Raw genomic sequence first — 20,758 nt, forward strand, 5'->3', positions numbered from 1 at the left:
AGAACATCAGTTTCTTCTTTCAGCTTTCCGAAGTTATTTTCATCCTAAATGTTTTCATCTTGTTGCCCCATTCCGAGAGTGGCTTTCTTAGGTGGTTTGAGATCAACTTGCATGAAAAATGAAAAAAAAGTGCAATTACCTTTCTCTTTTTCTTTCTCGTCACCATTCTTCCCCCCGTCGCTAAGCAGATCCTCAAATCCCCAGCACACCATGTGCTTACTGCCGAGGAGCGACGATGTACAGCCTGGCCCTCCCTCCAACCTCAGCAACTTGTGCAGGATGTCAGCGACTGGCAGAGAGCCCAAGTTACCTTGGTGTCTTTGCAAGAGGTGGATGGTGTGAATTATAGTTGACGTTGAACCCCTAAAATTGGACCGGTGTAAAATAAAACATTTTGATGAAGAATACAGGACAACTTCATATTGGGTAAAATGCAAGAGCAAATTCAATTCTCATTAACCGGACACTAATGGTAGTTGTCAAAGACTTGTCTTCTCACTCGTGTACATGGATCTCAACATATGCAGAAAATAACAAACCTGTGAAAATTCGAGCTCAGTTGGTCGTCAAAGTTGTGAGTTAATAACAAAAGAAAAAACACCATTGTCACACGAAGTTGTGTGCTTTCACTTCAGAAGCTTGATTTCGAGACCTCAAATTCTCAACCTGAGGTCACGCAATCAAATTACGTTACTTCAGAGGGAGCCATTTCTCACAATGTTTTATACTATCACCCTCTCCCCATTACTCATTACCATGTAATGTTTAATTCTTATAATTATTTTGAGTAAATACCAATATGTCCACTGCCTTTAAAGCTGGACAACAAAACAAAACAACTTCTTCCGAAATGTAAAAAGAAATAAGAAAAGAAAACATTACAAGTACAAAATCATATACAGTAATTTGATAGAGCATTGTGACTGTGTTGCACAAGAGTCTTAAAAATTACGTTATCAAAAGACTACCTTGCACAAGCTAACGCCACAAGAGCAGCTGCCAGATTCTGCTGCTGTGATCTCATTTCCTGGTTCGTCTCATCGTCAACCTCGGAATCCAACAATCTGCTGCCCTCGGTCAGCCAAGAACACAACAAGCTCTCCAATCCTTCCAGGCAATCTCCCGGCTCTTTAGTTAGACTGAGGGGCGGGCAATCACGAAGGCAATTCAACAGCAGTTTGGCCGTCTCTCCGCAGAGTTCGGGGTCCTGTTTCTTCTGCGATTTCAACAAGGGGAAAACAAGAAGGAGACCTACGCGACTGGAAAACGACACCTGCTCCGGCTGCTGCCATAATCCCTGCTTCTTGAGCAAGGAGATAGACTCTTCGTGGCTTGAGGCTTCTTTTTCTATCTGCTCCATGTTGCTGTTGATTTGCCGGTGGGCGTTCCAAAGCCCCTTCAAAGCGTTCAGCCTGTACTCAAGAAGTCTGGAGTAGGCATAGGCGTTGTTATTCGTCCCGCAAACGGACAGGAGTCTGTCCGTAAGCTCTGCAGGGTCCTTGGTATCGAAGGAAACCACTTCATTTTCTCTGTCCGTTTCGCTCGAGGTGGAGACATCTCGAGGAAGTTGGACTAGATCGGTGACGCGAATTAATCCGTCGTGCAGAAACAACGATTCTTCGTTAACGCACATCCACTGAGCTGAGTCGGCTATCCCCGTCGCGGTAGCCATACTTTGGGGCTCTGGACTTATCAGATGATTTCACCGTAATCTAGTGAAACTCTGATACTGAACTTCAACTATTTACACATAATCTGTGATGCAACCTTCGTTGGTTTGGTGCAATACTCTTCGAAAACAAATGAATAACAACTCCATGGTCGCCGCCATCTTGGTAATGAAGATTTCCGAAAGCGAGGCTAGACTAGATCTCTTTGAGCTGAAAAAACGTAACCTCGTTTGATTTGACAATGATCGACCCCAGGCTGGCATCACAGTGTTTCATAGAAGACTAACGTACAGCTGTGGGGACGAGCTTAAATACGATAGTGTAAAGGTCTAAATCCTAGTTTACTATTGACAATCCACATCAAGAATGCACTTAAAAAACACACAAAAAACATCAAAATTAAAATAATTATAAAAAAAACATGACTTTGAATCGTTTTGAATCTTAAAATTTATATAAATAGTATCACGAAGCAAAGATGATCGTTCACATCCCATATGGTCTAGTGGTTAGGATCCGGCGCTCTCACCGCCGTGGCCCGGGTTCGATTCCCGGTGTGGGAAATGGACAGTTTTGCTTTTCTGTTTGTTACAAATTAAATAGTAACAAGATAATGTTGACAAATAAAATCAAACTATATATTAGGCCTGAACTTATTCTTTATTTCAGTTATTGGAGATAACGAAATCAGTGGCTCCACCATGAACGGTGTTTAGCGCTGTCAGGGCCTATAGTGGCATGGTGGGGGTGATACACAATGAGGCGGTATATGGGAGCATAGAGAACAAGATGAGAATATTTATAAGATTGAAATGGCAACAGGAATTCTGTGAAGATCAACAATGGAGAGGAGTTAGAAGATCAGTGAAGAGTTGAGCATCTTATTCAACACCTTGAGCAAGGGCCTACTGTGTGGCATGGTGGAGGGTGATACACAATGAGGCGGAATATGGGAGCATAGAGAACAAGATGAGAATATTTATAAGATTGAAATGGCAACAGGAATACTGTGAAGAACAACAATGGAGAGGAGTTAGAAGATCAGTCAAGAGTTGGGCATTTTATTCAACATTTGAGCAAGTTAGCTTAGCTATATTGGCACATTTTACATTGGTACGGGGGGGGGGATGGGGCTACTCAGGAAAGTACCACAGGAAAGTATTATTACAATACTTTCTCGTTGTGGCTCCCTTTTCAACTCGACCCTCACTTTAAAGGCACTGGACACTATAATTGTCAAAGACAGTCTTCTCGCTTGGTGTATTTCCACATATGCGCAAAATAACAAACCTGTGTGAAAATTTGAGCTCAATGAGAGAATAATGGAAGAAAAACGCCCTTGTCGCACAAGTTGCGTGCTTTCAGATGCTTGATTTTGAGACCTCGGAATCTGATTATGAGGTCTCGAAATCGAATTCAAATATTTTAGTGAGCAATAACTTCTTTCTCAAAATCTTGGAGAGCTGTTGATAGTAAGACATTGTGAGAAACGGCTTCCTCCCAAGTAACGTAGTTTTCGAGAAAGAAGTAATTTTCCACTAGAATATTTGTTCAAAATTAGATTTTGAGGTCTCGAAATCAAGCATCTGAAAGCACACAACTTCGTGTGACAAGGGTGTTTTTTTCTTCCACTCTCTTAACTTCGACGGCCAATTGACCAATTGAGCTCAAATTTTTAGTGGGTGTGTTATTTTGTGCATTATGTTGAGATACACCAAGTGAGAAGACTGGTCTTTGACAATAACCAAAGGTGTCCAGTGGCTCTAATGCATGACGAGATACTATAAATAAATCAAGGCCATTTTCGTTGTCCACACGAAGACAAAAACTCGTGACTTAAGTCTCGTCCTTTCTCTTGAATATACGGGGATGTCCCTTTTAACTTATTTGAATAACAATACAATATGTAGGGCCTATCGTGGCGATCCGCATGCCACCACGTAGGAGGGAATAAGACTTGTACAAATGTGTTAACCTTCTTAAAAGAAGTAGAAGTTAAACAAGTTACTAGACCAAGCTCAGAAGTGGAAACGTGGATGGTAACTTTGCTACTTCCGTGTTGTTGCAGTGCTCTAATGATTCGGGATTGCGGGAACTGCTGTATTGTACTTTTCAGGTCATCAACACAGCCAATGTCTCGTGGCCGGTCTGCAGTTGGCATTGGAACAACGTTTTCCTTTGATTTCTATGTGTTATGATGCATGCATGTATTTTCCATTGATCATTATAAAAAAGAAGTCCAGAAGACTATCGGTTTCAATAACGTACACATTATTGCTATACGTTAAGATCTCTTTTGAGATAAGCGTGTGTATACGAATTCGGAACTGATGGACAACCGATTTCCTTTCGTATTTTTCATTTGCAGAAATCGGAAATTTAGGTGTTCAAAATCACAATTTGTGTTAGTTTGTCTGCTTCAGGTGTGACGTCATTCAGGTAATTTGCCGTTATAGTCTTTTGCTCATTTGTATGAGCAGAAAACGTTGGTTGACTTTGAAACTATCGTGCATCGGGGTAAGATTACGTTCTTTGCTGATGGACACACAATTTTTGTTAAATATCGCAATGGACTCACTATATAACTTTACGAGGTATAACTCACAGTCGCAGGCTGTCGTCCAAAAACACGCTATTTATGTGTTTTGCAAATTAAACAAAAGTTTGTCACAACTTGTTGAACCGTGCAGTTCAACAACGAACCGTGCAGTTCAACAACGGCGACAACAACTTTGATCACTTATATAAGTCAGTTTCACTGCACACGAACACGGAAACAAGTTCTGGTACCATCATGGGGCAGACGATACCCACAACCCTGTACTTCGTTTTCTTCGCCATCTTGACTGGAGGATCATGGACAAGCTGGCATGTTGCATCAGCTGCCACTACACAGGGGGCGACAACGGATTCTACCACCACAGTGGTGACGACAACGGAGCATGCCACTACACAGGGGGCGACAACGGACACTGCCACCACTACACAGGGGGCGACAACGGACCCTGCAACTACACAGTGGGCGACAACGGACTCTACCACTACACAGGGGGCGACAACAGACCCTGCCACTACACAGTGGGCGACAACGGACTCTACCACTACACAGGGGGCGACAACAGACCCTGCCACTACACAGTGGGCGACAACGGACTCTGCCACTACACAGGGGGCGACAACAGACCCTGCCACTACACAGTGGACGACAACGGACTCTGCCACTACACAGGGGGCGACAACAGACCCTGCCACTACACAGTGGACGACAACGGACTCTGCCACTACACAGGGGGCGACAACAGACCCTGCTACCACTACACAGGGGACGACAACGGATCCTGTGACAACAGAAGTGGCGACAACCAGTCAAACAACGCATGATGCGACAACGGATCCTGCGACAACAGACGATGCGACAACTGGTTATGTGACCACTCATGAGACAACACCCAATACTCAACTTGAGACAACATCGGATTCCGTGACTCATCATGAAACTACATCCGTGACTCATGAGACAGCATATGTGACTCAAAAGGCGACAGCATCTGTGACCCCAAAGGCGACCGCATCTGTGACCCCAAAGGTGACAGCACCCGTGACCTTGGCAACAACCTCCACACCACCAGCTTTGGCGACCATCATTCTAGGAGTCATTTTAGCACTAATGTTTCTCATCGTGATTATCGCAATGGTACTTCTTTGGCACAGGGGAACTCTGCCGTCGTGGATGACCAGATCGTAAGTTAGCGTTAAGGCATTGCCATTAAATTTATATCAAAAATGTCCATGGAAGATGTTACTTTAATAAAATGTTAAAGTTGCATCCGGGATAAATGTTATTTGTTTTTTTTTCATACACTGATGTGTACTCAGAACTTTTCCGGGCTATGTGAAAACAAAACCACACCGGGCATTTTACTCGGGTGGGATTCGCACCCACGACCTTTTGTTTTTGTGAAAAAAGGTAATCACATGTGTTTTACTTGGTAAGATGTTGTTGTGTATCTGTTGTTACATTTGACCTGACAATCAGATTGTTAGACCTTGTATAGATTTCAGTTGTTTTCAGTCACAACCGGAAAAGGTTTTAGAGAAAACGCACCGAGATGGCAAATTAAAGGTACTTAACACATTGAAATTTGGTAACTGCCAATCATAGTATTCTCACTTGGTGTATCTCAACATCATGCATAATAACAAATCTGTGAACATTTGAACTCAATTGGTCATCAAAGTTGCAAGCGAACAAGGACGAAAAACACCCTATATAAATTAGTTGCACAGATTCCTGACAAAAGGCTACGTGTCTAAAGTCTGATAATTATTGAGTGAGAAATTACCTCTCTCTAAAACATAAATACCGTTTCTCACAGTGTTCTATAACTATACTACCAACATCTCTCCATAGCTCGTAACCAAGTAACTTTTTATGCTGACAGTTATTTTGAGTAATTACCAAAATAGTGTAGGCCTACAGTGCCTTAAATGCTACTAGTGCAGTTTGCGTTACCAGTTCATGTACCCAAATGTCCTCTTTTGAAAGTGTTTTTAACGTAGTGTCCATTGGATGAAACAAGGGTTAGGTATTTCTATACCTCTATGGGTCTCCGAAGTTTACAGCCATTGCAATCGTGATAATTTGCAGTTGTAATAATTTAAACAGATTCATGCTTTAAGAAAGGAACAAACACTCAAAAATTATAATACTTATTTTTTTCTTTTCTTGTAGAAGATCGAGGAGTCCATCTGATGTCGAGATGCAAAAGACAGGTAAGACATTTGCCCATAAAACAAAAAATAAAACCATGTTTAGCGTCCCCGCCCGCTTCCATTTTAGAGGCCGCCTTCTTTATATTGTTTTACCGTTTTCTCAAAAGGTAAAGCATTTCATGGACTAATATTTCAAGAGAAGTCTTTCACCATTACCTTCTGTAAACCCTGTAAATTATTTGTAAATCTGTGAACTTTTGTTTCTGTACCGAAAGGGTCCAATGGCTTTAAAGTTTTTTAATGACCCTTTTTCAGTTACAAACAAAAAGGATAAACGATCTCAGCAAAAAGAAACATTAAAAAAAACCCAAAGCCGTCTGTGCCTATAAATAAACAAAAACATTCTTCTTTTTTTCATAATGGGAGGACGTTTTTGTTCACAATGGGAGGACGTTAAACGTTTTTTGGGCCTAAATAAATTTGTTCTCCTCTTAGCCCCTGGCTCGCGGTCACCTGCTTCGAAAAAAATTCGAAAAAATAGCAAAGCCGTTTGTGGCTATAAAAAAAAGTAAAAACCTTCTTCTTCCATTTTTTCTTCAAGATGGGAGGACGTTAAACATTTTGTTTTATTTGGCCTATATAATTGTTTTCTCCTTTTAGCCCCTGGCTCGCGGTCACCTGCTTCAACACCACTGGTTCAAAGTGGAGAGGACTCCGAATACGCCGAGGTAAATCCGATTGATCTCAAAACTGCTGCACAAGACGATGACATACACGTCTATAGTAATATCGAAGTTAACCAGCAGAACCCGAGAGGTGTTCAACGGTACGTACCCCACAAGAAGGGACCAACCCCAGGGGTGTCGAACCAGCCTCCCGGGGGAAGCGATCACACAGATCCATCTGATGTCGAGATGCAAAAGCAAGGTAAGACATTTGCCCATAAAACAAAAAATAAAACCATATTTAGCGCCCCGCCCACTTCCATTTCAGAGGCCGCCTTCTTTAAAGTTTTTTAAATGACTTTTGAAATATTGTTTACCCCGATTTTTTGTTATGTTTACAAATATAAGGGTAAACGATCTCACCAAAAAAAAAACATTTCGAAAAAATAGCAAAGCCGTTGTTGCCTATACAAAAAAGTAAAAACCTCCTTCTTTCATTTTTTTTTCAAGATGGGCGGACGTTAAACATTTTGTTTTATTTGGCCTATATAATTGTTTTCTCCTTTTAGCCCCTGGCTCGCGGTCACCTGCTTCAACACCACTGGTTCAAAGTGGAGAGGACTCCGAATACGCCGAGGTAAATCCGATTGATCTCAAAACTGCTGCACAAGACGATGACATACACGTCTATAGTGACATCGAAGTTAACCAGCAGAACCCGAGAGGTGTTCAACGGTACGTACCCCACAAGAAGGGACCATCCCCAGGGGTGTCGTACCGGCCTCCCGGGGGAAGCGACCACAAAGATCCATCTGATGTCGAGATGCAAACTTCAGGTAAGCTCTCTGCTCATCTTTCTTACAAAATTAAGGCCCAAGCCGCCCCTATTTATGGGTGCGTTCGATTAGCTTCCCTGGGTCGACCCCGGTCTGCCCCCGGTACGTTCGAATAGCTTTGACGTCATTCCATGGGCTCACCCGGGTCAGCCCGAAGTGCCCTGCTTGTGAAGTGGGTCACTTGGGGTTGCCCCAGGTACATGACGTCACCACGAGAAGGTGAGTGATCGTTCGATTAGCTCTTGTCAGGGGCTCACCAGAGTGAGCACCGCGGGGTCGAACAAGGAAAGCTAATCGATCGCACCCAAATACAGTTAGGAGAAAAGAAGAACAATCAAGACACACCCATTGTGTCATGATCATGATCATGATCATCTTCATCATCACAATCATCCTTATTCCCATCATTTAGGCTGTGTTTATCCAGTGTAAGATCTAGCCCTCCTCATGTCGACGCCATTCATTTGAATTTCTTGCAGTTCTTGTCCAAGTTGCTCCTGCATAAACCCTGCTGTCATCTCTCCATCTTCTTTGTCTACCTCTTTTACTTTTCCCTGTCCTTGGTTGCCAATCCACTACTCCTGTTGTCCATCTGTTGTCATTTCTTAGGGCAGTGTGTGAGCAGATCTCCATTGTGTATTTTCCTCTTAAAATGAAAACTTTTAGCCCCTGATTCGCGGCTACCAGTTTCTGTATTCCTGGTTCCGTAGAGAGTAAAGTCAAAACCATTTTGTGCATGTTCCTCTTAAAATTTAATAACTTTCTCCTTTTAGCCCCTGGTTAACGGCTACCAGTTTCTGTGTCACTGGTCCCAAGTAGAGAGTCAAGCCACAACCATTGTGCATGTTCCTTTTAAAATTTAAAACTTTCTCACTTTAGCCCCTGGTTGACGGCTACCAGTTTCTGTGTCACTGGTCCCAAGAAGAGAGTCAAGCCACAACCATTGTGCATGTTCCTGTTACAATTTAAAACTTTCTCATTTGAGCCCCTGATTGGCAGCTACCAGTTTCTGTATCACTAATTCCAAGTATACAGCCAAGCCACAAACATTTTGTGCTTGTTTCTCTTCAGGCCAAATAAAAATTAAAACATGTTTGGCCCAGCCCGCTTCCATTTCACAGGCCGCCTCATTTTTTTTATTTTATGATTTTTTAAAATACTTTTTCCCCCCGAATTTTTTGTTTTTGTTTACGAATAACAAATGATATATTTTAAAGATCTCAGCAAATATGTGTCGGGCAGCCTTAAAAACAAAACAAAAAACCCTTCTTCCCTTTTTCAAAAAGGGAGGACGCTAAGATTTTATCTGGCCTAAAATGCAAACTTTCTCCTTTTAGCCCCTGACTCGCAGCTACCAGCTTCAAAACCACTGGTTCAAAGTGAAGAGGACTCCGAATACGCCGAGGTAACACCGATTGATCTCAAAACTGGCGCACAGGACGATGACATACGCGTCTATAGCAATATCGAAGTCAACCAACAGCAACAAGGAGGTGTTCCACGGTCCGTAGCACATAAGAAGAGACCATCCCCAGGGGTGCCCAGCCAGCCCGCCGCGGGAAGCGATCGCAAACCCCCGAAGCTGCCGACCAAAAGAACCGTGCAGCAAGACTTAGGCCTGTACGAGATTCCAGACGTAAAAACTGGCAGCACTGCTAACGAGGAGGATGCTACAGATCACTTCTAAAGAAAGTTAATTATACCTTTGTCTTAATCCTTAAAGGCACTGGACACTTCTGGCAATTACTCAAACTAATGTTAGCAACAACTTACTTGGTAATGAGCAATGGAGAGCTGTTGATAGAATAACATATTGTGGGAAACGGCTCCCTCTGAAGTAGCCTATAGTTTTTGAGAAAGAGGTAATTTCTCACTCGAATAATATAGGTTTTCTCGGTCAATTTCGGCAAATGAGCAGCCAATTTAACCACCAAGCTATTCTATTTCGCGCGAAATCGAATGCTATTAAAAAGGGTCATTCGATTACGTTTTATGATTCGTCAAATGTAATGTTGCGTCATTCGAATTAACAAAACAATAATTCAATTTAACAATTCATCAAAACTGCATTCAAATTCGCAGACGCTTCTTGAGGCGTGTGTGTCACGAAAAAGAATGACGATACGCTAAATAGGACATCAGAGTGACAAAGGAATTTGACTCGACTCAAAACGAAATTGAATGGTCGAATTCTGAATATGAAACGCAGTAACAACTGGAGAGGCAAAACAGCTTTAATTCGAACGCATGAAAATGAAATTGATTGCTCATTTGCCGAATTTGACTGAGGAAACCTATTGTAGACTTTAGCTGAAGCCTTCTATGCATCTGACGAAAGCACACAGAGTAATTCAACAAGGTTGTTTTTTCTTTAAATATACTCTTGCAAGTTCGATGACCAATAATATTGAGCCGAAATTTTCATATTTTGTTGAGTCAATCACAAAATGACGGACGGTGTTTAATAGTTGACAAAGTAAAAAAGAATCCAAGCAGTTTCGAGACATATCATGATTTTCTACTTCTAAAACAATTTTCCAACCATAAGAATTTCAATTCGTTTCATAACAGACGCTTTTTATAGCCCCAAATCACCCAATCCAGGGCAACGTGCCCCTTTATTATTTTTAGTAGTACTAGATATATGGTAACAGTATGCGATTTGACTTCTTTTTTTATGGTGGGAGGCGGGGTATAGTATAGTTCCATTCTGTTATGCGATATTTAACATGTATTTGTGGTTTTGGGTTGATACAAAGTTTGTTTTCGGTAGGAACGTTTCATTATTATCTGTTCAAAAAATATATATAATTTTCTCAGAAAATTAGCAATTTTAGCTAATTAAATAAATTATACATTTTATTTGTCAAATTGACATATAAAAAAAAAATGAAGTGTATATTTTCTATAATTATTTTCTGTTGTATCTTTATGTAAAGAACATTGTATTTTCTTATAGAAAACTATTTGCATATTGCGTAACTTGCATGTACATATTAATTTAATACAAGTACAGTCATAATGTTGAATTGGGGTTACAAATGGGCATTGCAATATCAAGTTGCATCTATCTTTGTTTTGATTGCACACAGAAGGTGCTTTAAAGGGTCTGGATACTTTTGTTGGACAAAAATCACAATGTCCACAGATTTATTTTAAACTTACACAGTTTGAAAAGAATGATAGAAGAAAGCTTCCCTGAAAATATTGGTGGCTGAGGTGCTGTAGTTTTTGAGAAATGAGTAAAACAATGTCATGCAAATAATTTTCGTCTCAGTGATCATGAGACGAAAATTATTTTAGCATTGTAAAAACGTATTTTCATGACATTGTTTTACTCATTTCTCAAAAACTACAGCACCTCAGCCACCAATATTTTCAGGGAAACTTTCTTCTATCATTCTTTTCAAACTGTGTAAGTTTAAAATAAATCTCAATATTTTGAGACCTCGGAATCTAATTATGAGGTCTCGAAATCGAATTCAAATATTTTAGTGAGCAATAACTTCTTTCTCAAAATCTTGGAGAGCTGTTGATAGTAAGACATTGTGAGAAACGGCTTCCTCCCAAGTAACGTAGTTTTCGAGAAAGAAGTAATTTTCCACTAGAATATTTGAATTTGATTTCGAGACCTCAAAATTAGATTTTGAGGTCTCGAAATCAAGCATCTGAAAGCACACAACTTCGTGTGACAAGGGTGTTTTTTTCTTCCACTCTCTTAACTTTGACGGCCAATTGACCAATTGAGCTCAAATTTTTAGTGGGTGTGTTATTTTGTGCATTATCTTGAGATACACCAAGTGAGAAGACTGGTCTTTGACAATAACCAAAGGTGTCCAGTGGCTCTAATGCATGACGAGATACTATAAATAAATCAAGGCCATTTTCGTTGTCCACACGAAGAAAAAAACTCTTGAATATACGGGGATGTCCCTTTTAACTTATTTGAATAACAATACAATATGTAGGGCCTATTGTGGTGATCCGCATGCCACCACGTAGGAGGGATTAAGACTTGTACAAAATGTTTTAACCTTCTTAAAAGAAGTAGAAGTTAAACAAGTTACTAGACCAAGCTCAGAAGTGGAAACGTGGATGGTAACTTTGCTACTTCCGTGTTGTTGCAGTGCTCTAATGATTCGGGATTGCGGGAACTGCTGTATTGTACTTCTTAGGTCATCAGCACCGCCATTATGTATATGTCTCGTGGCCGGTCTGCAGTTGGCATTGGAACAACGTTTTCCTTTGATTTCTATGTGTTATGATGCATGCATGTATTTTCCATTGATCATTATAAAAAAGAAGTCCAGAAGACTATCGGTTTCAATAACGTACACATTATTGCTATACGTTAAGATCTCTTTTGAGATAAGCGTGTGTATACGAATTCGGAACTGATGGACAACCGATTTCCTTTCGTATTTTTCATTTGCAGAAATCGGAAATTTAGGTGCTCAAAATCACAATTTTTGTTAGTTTGTCTGCTTCAGGTGTGACGTCATTCAGGTAATTTGCCGTTATAGTCTTTTGCTCAATTTTGTATGAGCAGAAAACGTTGGTTGACTTTGAAACTATCGTGCACAGGGGTAAGATTACGTTCTTTGCTGATGGACACACACAATTTTTGTTAAATATCGCTTTGGACTCACTATATAACTTTACGAGGTATAACTCACAGTCGCAGGCTGTCGTCCCAAAACACGCTATTTATGTGTTTTGCAAATTAAACTGCAATGAGGTGAAAAGGCCCACTGGATCACACCAGGAAGTTTGTCACAACTTGTTGAACCGTGCAGTTCAACAACGGCGACAACAACTTTGATCACTTATATAAGTCAGTTTCACTGCACACGAACACGGAAACAAGTTTTGGTACCATCATGGGGCAGACGATACCCACAACCCTGTACTTCGTTTTCTTCGCCATCTTGACAGGGGGATCATGGACAAGCTGGCATGTTGCATCAGCTGCCACTACACAGGGGACGACAACGGATTCTGCTACTACACAGTGGGTGACAACGGACTCTGCCACTACACAGGGGGCGACAACAGACCCTGCTACTACTACACAGGGGACGACAACGGATCCTGTGACAACAGAAGTGGCGACAGCGAGTCAAACAACACATGATGCGACAACGGTTCCTGCGACAACAGACGATGCGACAACTGGTTATGTGACCACTCATGAGACAACACCCAATACTCAACTTGAGACAACATCGGATTCCGTGACTAATCATGAAACTACATCCGTGACTCATGAGACAGCATCTGTGACCCCAAAGGTGACAACACCCGTGACTTTGGCAACAACCTCCACACCACCAGCTTTGGCGACCATCATTCTAGGAGTCATTTTAGCACTAATGTTTCTCATCGTGATTATCGCAATGGTACTTCTTTGGCACAGGGGAACTCTGCCGTCGTGGATGACCAGATCGTAAGTTAGCGTTAAGGCATTGCCATTAAATTTATATCAAAAATGTCCATGGAAGATGTTACTTTAATAAAATGTTAAAGTTGCATCCGGGATAAATGTTATTTGTTTTTTTTTCATACACTGATGTGTACTCAGAACTTTTCCGGGCTATGTGAAAACAAAACCACACCGGGCATTTTACTCGGGTGGGATTCGCACCCACGACCTTTTGTTTTTGTGAAAAAAGGTAATCACATGTGTTTTACTTGGTAAGATGTTGTTGTGTATCTGTTGTTACATTTGACCTGACAATCAGATTGTTAGACCTTGTATAGATTTCAGTTGTTTTCAGTCACAACCGGAAAAGGTTTTAGAGAAAACGCACCGAGATGGCAAATTAAAGGTACTTAACACATTGAAATTTGGTAACTGCCAATCATAGTATTCTCACTTGGTGTATCTCAACATCATGCATAATAACAAATCTGTGAACATTTGAACTCAATTGGTCATCAAAGTTGCAAGCGAACAAGGACGAAAAACACCCTATATAAATTAGTTGCACAGATTCCTGACAAAAGGCTTCGTGTCTAAAGTCTGATAATTATTGAGTGAGAAATTACCTCTCTCTAAAACATAAAGACCGTTTCTCACAGTGTTCTATAACTATACTACCAACATCTCTCCATAGCTCGTAACCAAGTAACTTTTTATGCTGACAATTATTTTGAGTAATTACCAAAATAGTGTAGGCCTACAGTGCCTTAAATGCTACTAGTGCAGTTTGCGTTACCAGTTCATGTACCCAAATGTCCTCTTTTGAAAGTGTTTTTAACGTAGTGTCCATTGGATAAAACAAGGGTTAGGTATTTCTATACCTCTATGGGTCTCCGAAGTTTACAGCCATTGCAATCGTGATAATTTGCAGTTGTAATAATTTAAACAGATTCATGCTTTAAGAAAGGAACAAACACTCAAAAATTATAATACTTGTTTTTTTCTTTTCTTGTAGAAGATCGAGGAGTCCATCTGATGTCGAGATGCAAAAGACAGGTAAGACATTTGCCCATAAAACAAAAATTAAAACCATGTTTAGCGTCCCCGCCCGCTTCCATTTTAGAGGCTGCCTTCTTTATATTGTTTTACCGTTTTCTCAAAAAGTAAAGCATTTCATGGACTAATATTTCAAGGGAAGTCTTTCACCATTACCTTCTGTAAACCCTGTAAATTATTTGTAAATCTGTGAACTTTTTTTTCTGTACCGAAAGGGTCCAATGGCTTTAAAGTTTTTTAATGACCCTTTTTCAGTTACAAACAAAAAGGATAAACGATCTCAGCAAAAGAAAACATTTAAAAAAAACCAAAGCCGTCTGTGCCTATAAATAAACAAAAACATTCTTCCTTTTTTCATAATGGGAGGACGTTTTTGTTCACAATGGGAGGACGTTAAACGTTTTTTGGGCCTAACTAAATTTGTTCTCCTCTTAGCCCCTGGCTTGCGGTCACCTGCTTCGAAAAAAATTCGAAAAAATAGCAAAGCCGTTTGTGGCTATAAAAAAAAGTAAAAACCTTCTTCTTCCATTTTTTTTTCAAAATGGGAGGACGTTAAACATTTTGTTTTATTTGGCCTATATAATTGTTTTCTCCTTTTAGCCCCTGGCTCGCGGTCACCTGCTTCAACACCACTGGTTCAAAGTGGAGAGGACTCCGAATACGCCGAGGTAAATCCGATTGATCTCAAAACTGCTGCACAAGACGATGACATACACGTCTATAGTAATATCGAAGTTAACCAGCAGAACCCGAGAGGTGTTCAACGGTACGTACCCCACAAGAAGGGACCAACCCCAGGGGTGTCGAACCAGCCTCCCGGGGGAAGCGATCACACAGATCCATCTGATGTCGAGATGCAAAAGCAAGGTAAGACATTTGCCCATAAAACAAAAAATAAAACCATATTTAGCGCCCCGCCCACTTCCATTTCAGAGGCCGCCTTCTTTAAAGTTTTTTAAATGACTTTTGAAATATTGTTTACCCCGATTTTTTGTTATGTTTACAAATATAAGGGTAAACGATCTCACCAAAAAAAAAAACATTTCGAAAAAATAGCAAAGCCGTTGTTGCCTATACAAAAAAGTAAAAACCTCCTTCTTCCATTTTTTTTTCAAGATGGGCGGACGTTAAACATTTTGTTTTATTTGGCCTATATAATTGTTTTCTCCTTTTAGCCCCTGGCTCGCGGTCACCTGCTTCAACACCACTGGTTCAAAGTGGAGAGGACTCCGAATACGCCGAGGTAAATCCGATTGATCTCAAAACTGCTGCACAAGACGATGACATACACGTCTATAGTAATATCGAAGTTAACCAGCAGAACCCGAGAGGTGTTCAACGGTACGTACCCCACAAGAAGGGACCAACCCCAGGGGTGTCGAACCAGCCTCCCGGGGGAAGCGACCACAAAGATCCATCTGATGTCGAGATGCAAACTTCAGGTAAGCTCTCTGCTCATCTTTCTTACAAAATTAAGGCCCAAGCCGCCCCTATTTATGGGTGCGTTCGATTAGCTTCCCTGGGTCGACCCCGGTCTGCCCCCGGTACGTTCGAATAGCTTTGACGTCATTCCATGGGCTCACCCGGGTCAGCCCGAAGTGCCCTGCTTGTGAAGTGGGTCACTTGGGGTTGCCCCAGGTACATGACGTCACCACGAGAAGGTGAGTGATCGTTCGATTAGCTCTTGTCAGGGGCTCACCAGAGTGAGCACCGCGGGGTCGAACAAGGAAACCTAATCGATCGAACCCAAATACAGTTAGGAGAAAAGAAGAACAATCAAGCCACACCCATTGTGTCATGATCATGATCATCATCATCATCATCATCACAATCATCCTTATTCCCATCATTTAGGCTGTGTTTATCCAGTGTAAGATCTAGCCCTCCTCATGTCGACGCCATTCATTTGAATTTCTTGCAGTTCTTGTCCAAGTTGCTCCTGCATAAACCCTGCTGTCATCTCTCCATCTTCTTTGTCTACCTCTTTTACTTTTCCCTGTCCTTGGTTGCCAATCCAGTAGTCCTGTTGTCCATCTGTTGTCATTTCTTAGGGCAGTGTGTGAGCAGATCTCCATTGTGTATGTTCCTCTTAAAATGAAAACTTTTAGCCCCTGATTTGCGGCTACCAGTTTCTGTATTCCTGGTTCCGTAGAGAGTAAAGTCAAAACCATTTTGTGCATGTTCCTCTTAAAATTTAAAACCTTTCTCCTTTTAGCCCCTGGTTAACGGCTACCAGTTTCTGTGTCACTGGTTCCAAGCAGAGAGTCAAGCCACAACCATTGTGCATGTTCCTTTTAAAATTTAAAACTTTCTCACTTTAGCCCCTGGTTGACGGCTACCAGTTTCTGTATCACTAGTTCCAAGTATACAGCCAAGCCACAACCATTTTGTGCGTGTTTCTCTTCAGGCCAAATACAAATTAAAACATGTTTGGCCCAGCCCGCTTCCATTTCATAGGCCGCCTCATTTTTAATTTTTTTTTATGATTTTTTAAAAATACTTTTTCACCCCGAATTTTTTGTTTTTGTTTACGAATAATAAATGATAGATTTTAAAGATCTCAGCAAATATGTGTCGGGCAGCCTTAACAACAAAACAAAAAACCCTTCTTCCCTTTTTCATAAAGGGAGGACGCTAAGATTTTATCTGGCCTAAAATGCAAACTTTCTCCTTTTAGCCCCTGACTCGCAGCTACCAGCTTCAAATACCAGCGTCTATAGCAATATCGAAGTCAACCAACAGCAACAAGGAGGTGTTCCACGGTCCGTAGCACATAAGAAGAGACCATCCCCACGGGTGCCCAGCCAGCCCGCCGCGGGAAGCGATCGCAAACCACCGAAGCTGCCGACTAAAAGAACCGTGCAGCAAGACTTAGACCTGTACGTGATTCCAGACGTAAAAATTGGCTAGCACTTCGCAGCACTGCTAACGAGGAGGATGCTACAGATCACTTCTAAAGAAAGTTAATTATACCTTTGTCTTAATCCTTAAAGGCACTGGACACTTCTGGCAATTACTCAAACTAATGTTAGCAACAACTTACTTGGTAATGAGCAATGGAGAGCTGTTGATAGAATAACATATTGTGAGAAACGGCTCCCTCTGAAGTAGCCTATAGTTTTTGAGAAAGAGGTAATTTCTCACTCGAATAATATAGGTTTTCTCGGTCAATTTCGGCAAATGAGCAGCCAATTTAACCACCAAGCAACAATAATTCAATTTAACAATTCATCAAAACAGCATTCAAATTCGCAGACGCTTCTTGAGGCGTGTGTGTCACGAAAAAGAATGACGATACGCTAAATAGGACATCAGAGTGACAAAGGAATTTGACTCGACTCAAAACGAAATTGAATGGTCGAATTCTGAATATGAAACGCAGTAACAACTGGAGAGGCAAAACAGCTTTAATTCGAACGCATAAAAGTTAAATTGATTGCTCATTTGCCGAATTTGACTGAGAAAACCTATTGTAGACTTTAGCTGAAGCCTTCTATGCATCTGACGAAAGCACAACCATAAGAACTTCAATTCGTTTCATAACAGACGCTTTTTATAGCCCCAAATCACCCAATCCAGGGCAACGTGCCCCTTTAATATTTTTAGTAGTACTAGATATATGGTAACAGTATGCGATTTGACTTCTTTTTTTTATGGTGGGAGGCGGGGTATAGTATAGTTCCATTCTGTTATGCAATATTTAACATGTATTTGTGGTTTTGGGTTGATACACAGTTTGTTTTCGGTAGGAACGTTTCATTATTATCTGTTCAAAAAATATATATAATTTTCTCAGAAAATTAGCAATTTTAGCTAATTAAATAAATTATACATTTTATTTGTCAAATTGACATATAAAAAAAAATGAAGTGTATATTTTCTATAATTATTTTCTGTTGTATCTTTATGTGAAGAACATTGTATTTTCTTATATAGAAAACTATTTGCATATTGCGTAACTTGCATGTACATATTAATTTAATACAAGTACAGTCATAATGTTGTATTGGGGTTACAAATGGGCATTGCAATATCAAGTTGCATCTATCTTTGTTTGGATTGCACACAGAAGGTGCTTTAAAGGGTCTGGATACTTTTGTTGGACAAAAATCACAATGTCCACAGATTTATTTTAAACTTACACAGTTTGAAAAGAATGATAGAAGAAAGCTTCCCTGAAAATATTGGTGGCTGAGGTGCTGTAGTTTTTGAGAAATGAGTAAAACAATGTCATGCAAATAATTTTCGTCTCAGTGATCATGAGACGAAAATTATTTTAGCATTGTAAAAACGTATTTTCATGACATTGTTTTACTCATTTCTCAAAAACTACAGCACATCAGCAAGTAATATTTTAAGGTTAGCTTTCTACTATAATTATCTTCAAACTTTGTAAGTTTTGTGTAAATCTGTGGACATTGTGTTTTGTGTTACAACTTGAAAGTACCCAAATCCTTTAAAAGCTAACAATGCCAAACTTTGCCTAGTGACGTTTGGTATAATCTGAAAAAAGTAGAAAAAGTCAAGTCCTACTTAAAAAAAAAAAGGTTGGCGAGAACTTCTCAGTTACTTTTGGTTAACATTTTTACACTTACTTACCGGAAAACTCACGAGAAATAGCTATTTAATGATACTTAACTAGGTCTTATATAACACTTTTTACAATAGAGTATCAATGCGCTTTAAATTAGTGCCCTGTGACGGATTTCAGAGCTAAGCAGAAAGTTAAAGGCACTGGACATAATTGTTGGCATACAAACTTACTTGGTAACGAGCAATGGAGAGAGCTGTTGATAGTGTAAACATTGTGAGAAACGGCTCCCTCTGATGAAGTGACGTAGTTTATAAGAAAGAAGTCATTTCTCAGTAAATCTAAATATTGATATCGAGACCGCACTCATGAGGTCTCGAAATCAAGCATCTGAAAGCACCCAACTTCGTGTGACAAGAGTGTTTTTTCTTCCATTATCATCTCGCAACTTCGACGACCAATTGAGTTCAAATTAATTCTCACAGGTTTGTTATTTTGTGCATGTTGAGATACACCAAGAGAGATGACTGGCCTTTGTTAATTACCAATAGTGTCCAGTGTCTTTAAACGAACATTGTGTGGAGGAGGGTTTACAATTAGTTAGTGATTTCTGTGTGGTTGTATTTCTTGGGAATTTTGATTCCTGGTGTCAAAAGATCTGTTGAAAGTGTACAAAATTTTTGCAATTTGTACGCACAAGACAGCCACATAAATAAGAAAAAAAGAAAAGTGAAACACTATTTACTAATACAAGTTTACTAATTCTTTTGAATGTATATTATAGATTTGACATTATTTGATGCGCGTCTTTAAAGGCATTGAATACTATTGGTAATTGCTCAAAATAACGACCACATATTGAGTTCAAATTTTCACAGGTTTGTTATTTTGTGCATATGTTGAGATACACCAACAAGTGAAAAGACTGGTCTATGACAAATCGTGTCCAGTGCTGTTAAGATAAATATTCGCACACATCATGTGGCTTAAGGGTAATTAAAAAACAAAACGAAATAGCGACGGCACTAACGAGCTTCCGTAGCATGCTGTGATAGAATGACTTAATATTAATTAACAATAGAGCAAGCTCAAACCCATAAAGTAGAAGACACCTCGTGTTAAATTAAAGTATTTTTCTTTGCAAGGTCACGAGTGGATTGTTTAGGTTTGTTCTATGTATCTTATGAGTGGACGATTTATATTTAAGTGATCTTGTGCAGATATACACCCCAGGACATCTCGGCTTACGATCTACAAAACACAAACTCCTTCAGGAAAAAACAACAAATTTTGAAACTTTGGAGCTCCCTACCTGAAACTGTGAAACTTTCCAACTCACTTAACATATTCAAGAACAGTTTAAAAACTCATCTACATACAGAAGCATTTTGCTATGTTTATTTTTCTTATTTTGTTATGCTACTTTCATTGCTTGTTTTTTATTTTTTATATTTTTTTGAGCAGTGCCATGAGCGCCGCTTGATGCGGCAGATACCGGCGTTATACAAGTTTCCATATTATTATTATATTCAAACTTCCTTGTTGACATGACCTTTCGGTGTTTTCGAAATCACTGCCACTGCATGACACAAACCCTGTATTATAGTTTGAGATCACTCAGGGGGAAAGTGAACACTAAAATACCTACATTTTACTCCATGATTGATTAAGTCAGTGAGTTGGTTTAGAGGGGGACCTCAAAGCAGGAATCGGAGGCAATTTCCTTGTCTGCACATTTCAAATTGCCATCCTCGAAAATATTCCTGAACAAAAATTGCACCCCGTATGCCACAAGATCACCAAGTCGAAAGTGAACACTGAAAAACCTACGTTTTCCCCTGGTTCTTATTCCATGATTTATTAAC

General features: G+C 40.1%; 3 protein-coding genes and 1 non-coding gene across 4 annotated transcripts in view; 3 read left to right on the forward strand and 1 right to left on the reverse strand.

Annotated features, from left to right (window-relative positions):
• Positions 1-1,818, reverse strand: part of LOC117290432 (probable E3 ubiquitin-protein ligase HECTD4) — a 71,942-nt gene extending 70,124 nt beyond the window's left edge. The window contains 2 exon segments of the mRNA XM_033771843.1: positions 140-363; positions 969-1,818. Of these exon segments, the coding sequence (XP_033627734.1) occupies positions 140-363; positions 969-1,672 (928 nt within the window). The 5' untranslated portion in view covers positions 1,673-1,818.
• A 343-nt stretch (positions 1,819-2,161) lies between these two features.
• Positions 2,162-2,233, forward strand: Trnae-cuc. Its single transcript has one exon. It is a non-coding gene; the product is annotated as a tRNA-Glu (tRNA).
• A 2,231-nt stretch (positions 2,234-4,464) lies between these two features.
• Positions 4,465-9,671, forward strand: LOC117290116 (cell wall adhesin EAP1-like). Its single transcript, XM_033771370.1, has 5 exons — positions 4,465-5,411; positions 6,403-6,443; positions 7,044-7,310; positions 7,618-7,884; positions 9,222-9,671. Exons 1-5 carry the CDS (start codon positions 4,465-4,467, stop codon positions 9,569-9,571), a joined length of 1,872 nt encoding a protein of 623 aa, XP_033627261.1. The 3' UTR covers positions 9,572-9,671.
• Positions 9,672-11,912: 2,241 nt separating this feature from the next.
• On the forward strand, positions 11,913-17,419 carry LOC117289938 (cell wall adhesin EAP1-like). The gene is made up of 5 exons (XM_033771141.1): positions 11,913-13,330; positions 14,322-14,362; positions 14,963-15,229; positions 15,538-15,804; positions 17,040-17,419. Exons 1-5 carry the CDS (start codon positions 12,765-12,767, stop codon positions 17,270-17,272), a joined length of 1,374 nt encoding a protein of 457 aa, XP_033627032.1. The 5' UTR covers positions 11,913-12,764; the 3' UTR covers positions 17,273-17,419.
• Positions 17,420-20,758: the final 3,339 nt, after the last annotated feature.

Source organism: Asterias rubens, chromosome 5, assembly GCF_902459465.1.
Source record: "Asterias rubens chromosome 5, eAstRub1.3, whole genome shotgun sequence".
Classification (NCBI taxonomy): Eukaryota; Metazoa; Echinodermata; class Asteroidea; order Forcipulatida; family Asteriidae; genus Asterias; species Asterias rubens.